General features: G+C 34.3%; 1 protein-coding gene across 1 annotated transcript; it reads left to right on the top strand.

The window, feature by feature from the left end:
• The first annotated feature begins 1398 nt into the window (after positions 1–1398).
• On the top strand, positions 1399–5971 carry LOC125861891 (uncharacterized). Its single transcript, XM_049541801.1, has 4 exons — positions 1399–1788; positions 4860–4898; positions 5544–5628; positions 5720–5971. The coding sequence occupies exons 1-4, from the start codon at positions 1414–1416 to the stop codon at positions 5800–5802; spliced, it is 582 nt and encodes a 193-aa protein (XP_049397758.1). The 5' UTR covers positions 1399–1413; the 3' UTR covers positions 5803–5971.
• The last annotated feature ends 273 nt before the right edge of the window (positions 5972–6244 follow it).

The following is a 6244-nucleotide window of genomic DNA, read 5'->3' as shown; positions in this document are numbered from 1 at the left end:
ACAACTGTATCTATCGGGTTCTAAAATATAATTAAAATTGGCATAATTATGTATAAGATACATAACAATAAAAACGATTCATACTGATTTAGGTTTGAAATAATAGGATTATATATAAATAATAATATTTGTATCAAATACATTGTACACAAACAAAGTTGTAATGTATTTGATAGTTGAAACATAAACATGATACATCAGTAAACACACGATTAACAGTTCCATAACATCGGAGAAACTATAAGCCAGAACTCCAGCAAACATCTCAGTCACCATACACCCAAGTACCCATATATCTACTGGAATACCCTGTTCGTCGTTGGTGACCATCTCCGATGACATGTACAATAGGGTACCCCTCAATTCACATCTCAAATCATCATCTTTTTTCATTCCAACTCTCTTTGCCAAATCAAAATCAGTTATTTTTACCTTACCATCTTCACCCAGAAGAATATTTTGAAGATTAATATCGCAATGAAAACAAAAAAGATGATGAAGAAATTTTCCTACCTATTTTAGATTTGAAATTGATGAAGAAAACTAGAAAAACACAATTGTAGTTCAAAAAATCCAAGTTTAAAGAAATCGTTGATATATGGCCCCTAATTTTGGCATGAATTTAGGGGAGTTAAGCATGAAGTAGGAAGGGAGAGGGATATGTATCCGAGATTAAGAGATAGATAAGGAAAAATGAGATTTTTGTAATTTTTTAAATGGTAGGAAATTTTAGAAATTATGGTAACATAAGATATATATTTAGGTAATTTTTCCTAAAATAAAATTTGATGTCACCAGATTAGGTATGTGCTACCTGTGTGCAGGACGGGCGTTCCCTCATCTAGTGTGTGTATATATATATATACGACTTAAGATATATAATATCTAAAATTCCTACCATTTGAATTAGTTACAAAAATCCTCCATTTGAATTAGTTACAAAAATCCTCTTTTCCTTCTCACTCTTAACATCCGAATACATCACTTCACATCTATCAAATACATTACAACTTTATTTGTGTATAATGTATCTGGTACAAATGTTATTGCTGATACATAACCCCAATTATTTCAAACCTAAATCAATATGAATCTAGTTTATAGTCATGTAACTTATGTATCGTTTACTATGTATCGGGGGAAGGAGCAATCTATCCGAAAATTCTAACAAATTCAAAAAAATTATAGTTTGAATAACTTTGAAGATAAGATGTAATTAGTGCCAAAATTTTTGGAGTTTTTGTACTTTATACTAAAAGAAATTCTTGTACCGGTATTACCCAATTGGGCTGATGAATATTCTATATGCCCAAATGATATCCCTTATTCAAATGGGTGCCCAATTCCAAAAAGGGTACAATACTTGCTAATTAAGATGAGCCATGTGGCCGTTGAAGAAGAATATACAGAAACATGAAGGAAGGCAATAGAAAAAACAAGAACGTATCCTCCTCCCCAAAAAGAACCCGACCCGCTAGTCTATCAGGACCCGATTCTAGACCTTCGGGTTCACGCCATACGAGGCTATCTCCTCCTCCTTCAGTGTCAGTGCTTGACGGTGAAATCATCACTGAAGAGTTGGGTTTGCTTGAAATTTCCCCCAAGACCAACCCAAGAAGTTTTCCGTATAGTATTAAGCAGCAGTGTTGGGACAAGGCGGAGAAAGTGAAGGGAAGAGACCCGGACCGATGGCGCCGAGACCCATTGGGGAACACAATCTTTCGGAAGCTTGTCGGCTGTCCTGGTTGTCTCTGCCATGACTATGACCATATTATTCCCTATTCTAAGGTACTTTTTCATTCTTTTTTATATCAAGTTTAGGAAGATTTGATGGATAATGGAACTGCCGGAGTATGTTTCAAAGCTTATAAGATGGACAATTTCTGTACTGGAAGAGCGTTGTATGAACAAAGAAGCTAAACTGTTGCCTTTATAGAGTATTTATAGAGCTGAACCATACAAGTTTGGGATTGAGGAGTAGTTAACTATGTATAAGCTTTGTTTAAAATATTGAGTTTTGATGCTGTTCGCTGATTGGGTTTAACTAGAAACAGCAGGTTTTGGGTATTTCAACATACTTGTTTTCATGCTACTGTTTGTTCAAGAAGCTTTGATTTTTGTGTTTATGATGAATGACATTATAGTAGATTTAATCGTTTAACGATGAGAGAAAATATGTATTGATAAGATGATATGTATGAATACAGGACACACCTATTGGCTATTAATGCAACACATGCATTAGATTTGTATATTATCAGAAAATATCCAACTTATCAAAAGCTGCCCAAATATTGCTTTTCGTGGAACAGTTTCCAATAAATGTGCTAGAAATTTTTGATTGTCCAAATTTAACTACAAAGATGGAGAAGTGGGGTGAACAATGACTAAAATGCAGGTGCAAATAGTTCTGGAAAGACGAGGTGTCGCTGGAAAGTCATTTGAAAGTAGTATTATTTAAGATTGGTAAAACGCACACCTTAGTGATGAAGCCAGGCACAGGGCTGATTGATGCTTCATCTTGCTTAAGTGGCTTCTGGCAAGCACCCAAGTGTTAAGGTGTGTGTTCTATTACCCATGGACTAGTTTTGAAGAGTATGCCACTAACAATAAATAGAGCTTGCAAGGATGTTTTTAATTGATAGTGGTTAGTTATGAGTGAATATGCTAGTAATTAGGAATCTAAGATTAGAAATCTAGCATGAGAAAACTAGTTAGTAACTTTTAATAAGTGACAAGAACTGCACTTTTCATCTGAAAACCAATAAAAAAGTGATATTGAACTTGATTGACATGTCTTTTCAAGGCTCAATTCCAAGTCAGTTGGGTCAGCTATCACTGATCCAAAAAATGTCGGATTGGCATCAGGAATCCTTTCTTTACATTCTAATATTTTGATAATTTGTCATTGCCAGACTATTTCTGCACTAACCATCAGCCTATTCAATAATCTTTTGTTCGGGTTTTGGTATCTGCTATTCTTGTAATATGCAGATAGACACAGTTTGATGATATTATTTTACTTCATAATTCTTGCTCTTTTAATTCTTTTTCCATATAATTGTTGCTTCTTGTATTTATATATATTATCATTCGTTGCATATTTTAGTTCTTTTATATAGAATCCCAGTAGATTGTAGAGCTTTCTACACTTTCATCCTTGACAACATTGTCAGAAGGGGACAGTGTATTGTTAGAACGACTAGTGAAAATTAGCATGGCGTGTCCCAAACGACCATAGGCAATGCACTGAGTGTTACTGAGTCAGTCATTGAAAATAAGCGCCACATCGTAGAAGGGTCACCGGCAATAAACATACTCCCTTTGCAAAGATCACTGAGAATTGGCATAGTACCATTTGAATTGGGACTGTAGATAGAAGTGTGCCGCTTGAATGGTAGAATCTACTTGATCCTCTGCAAAGCCTTAGAGGCTCAGATAAACTTTGAGATAACTATGGAAAGGAAGAGATATATTAATAACATGATGATTTGGTAAACACTAAACATACTTTTTTGTAGTTTGTGGTTTGTCATGCACAATGTAAATGATATTCTAACTTTAACATACTAACAAATTAGAGCTTCGAAGAAGTCCACTAGTCCTTTTGTGGAAAAGAAAAAGAAAAGAAGATAATTTAGCGGGACAGGCTCATAAGAATGCCGCTAGATATAAGTGAAAGTTATTTGAGTGTCTATCACGATAGTAGAGGCTCTGATACAATGTGAGTAAATAAGAGAGATATTTTGATTAATGAATGCAAGACACCTGTTTCTATGGTTCACACAAGACACGTGATAATTTGGCAATACAAGGAAATATCTAACATAAACTTAATACTTCAAGCATTCTGACAATTTTATTAATAATCCTTAACAATTACATTTACAAACTCAAATCTCTATGCCCAAATTTTCATTTTGGAACTTGTTCCTCGCTCCTGCAGGAGAAAAAGGAAAAAAATGAAATGTTAATGCATACCACTCATACAAGCCTGAGTTGGTCATTTTCATAAAGCGTATGACCTTGATCTTTAGCTTGTTATGACAGATCTCATTTCATTGGCAGGATGGTTATGCTAATCTGTAAAAGACATCCTTGGTGTGGACTGCATGATGAGAACTTGATAAACTTTCTTGATAAAATGAACAGTCCATTATCTGTGAAAAAGAAATAACTGAACAGTTCATTTGGTGATCTTGATTATTTTGCATGTCCTCTTCATTTAATCAGACTTGTGATTGAAGAAATACTCAAAATTAATTGAGACACATTAAAAAGGAGTATAGTTATCTTTTCTTTCCAATGATTCTGGTCAGTCTTAATTGATTGGGACTTCGTTAAACTTAGTAATAGCAAAGAAGAGGATGAAGAAGTGAAAAAAGACTAGATTGTATATGATAAGATTGAGAGACAGATCAGTACTTATATAAGTTACAAACATGCTCAATAAAGTACATATTTAAACAGTAAGTGGCTCCACTTAAGAGCTAGTAGTTGCTAAACATCTTCATTTCTGTTCTTTTTTCCTTTCCTTTTCTCTTCTTCTTGTGGGGGATTGAGAGTGTGGCAAGTGCTAAACTTGCTATGAAATTGTTTTATATTTTATAATGCTCTATATGACAAATTCTAACCTTAGTGTCGCATCACACCATTAGTTTCAATCAAGCTTTTCAAATTTTGGAATCTTCTTTCATTTCTCTGGGTATGTTAAAAAATGTCTATACTTTTTGAAGTTTTCTATTGTTAAGAAATGTCTGCTTCTAGAAAAGATTACCCTCATCTTGATGTTCTGTTTTAACTACCAAATTCCAAAAGTAGACATTTGATTGAGTTCATCTGTTTTAAATATTTTGCAGGGTGGAGACAGTACACTAGAGAATTGTCAAGTTTTGCAGGTGAGATTTTCTCTCTGATAGAACATCTCTGTTTGTGCTTGCTGTGGAGTATCTTGAAATTTCCTTGCTGCATTATCGTATACTCACGGTTTCCTGTTATTGTGTGATTTGTTTTCAGTTAATCTGTCTTTAATTCATAGTATGTGCTACTTTAGAAGACATAATTTCATTAATATTTGAAATATATTCTACATTATCTTTCAAGAATACAAGGAGTGTTAAGACTACTTAGGGATTATGTATGTTGTGCCTTTATCTCCTTAATCATCTTGATGCTTGGTTCTCCATCTTTATCGATGTTCTCTGGACGAGTTATTACTCCCTCCTGACGACTTTTATCGTCCTTATTAAAAATAAATTATCGTGTTAACCAAAAATGCAACAAGTAAATTGGACTGCAGGGAGTAACTTTTACTGCTCCATAGTGATTGCTAGAAGTGTATCTGTTCCGTTGATCCAATGTTGATCTCAATATCGACATGGAACTTTGGTGCCTTGCCTTCACTATCTCCTCTCCTTCACCCAAAGGGATGGAGTGGGGGAGCAGAAGAGAAAAGAAAGGGTTATGCTGCTTATGGAGAAAGTTGAGGGAAGAAAATGGGGAATCTATGTTAGATAATTGATGGGAGGAGTGTCTTCATGCAGGCGACAGTTAATAGATCGAAGGGGAATCGAACTGATATATCAAAAGCTGAACTCATTCAAAGAAGTTCGTATTGTCGGGTTTCAGGTTAGATGCATTCAGTCTTGTGTTCAAGTATTTGGCAGTCTAGTTTATGAGATTATCTGTGATAATATTAACGTTTTAAAACTATATCCAGGTCGCGACATGGATCTTCTTGAACTTTCTGCCTACGGCAATGTCCGTCATGGACAAGATTCTGGGGGATGTAAAATTCAATGAGTTATTATTTTACGACAATATACTCAAGAATGACATTGTATGCTTCCCCTTAATTATCAGTATGACACTAGTTATTCCTCTATTAAATTTGTAGCTTACAATTATTGGAAGTTTCATATGCTTGTATGCATGATTTTCTTGGGCAATCGTAATAGAGTTACATCATAAATTCTTATATATATATATATATAGGAGTTAAAGCTGCAGAAGTTTGTACATATGTAAATCAAATGGAGTCTTATTAACTATGTTATTAGGTTATGTACCACTGCTAAAGCACAACAAATTTCTCGCTTTCCACATTTGCCATAGAAGAGACTCAATTTAAATAGCTCAATGAATTCTGGATATGGACTTGTATAACAAAGTTGTCATTTCATCATATTGCAAAATTCATAACATTTTTTAAATTAGGCCAATTGATAGGAGTCAACTTCCACAC

Source organism: Solanum stenotomum, chromosome 4 (assembly GCF_019186545.1).
Source record: "Solanum stenotomum isolate F172 chromosome 4, ASM1918654v1, whole genome shotgun sequence".
Lineage (NCBI taxonomy): Eukaryota > Viridiplantae > Streptophyta > Magnoliopsida > Solanales > Solanaceae > Solanum > Solanum stenotomum.
The sequence above is the reverse complement of the archived record's forward strand: the minus strand, read 5'-3'. Positions and strand labels throughout refer to the sequence as shown.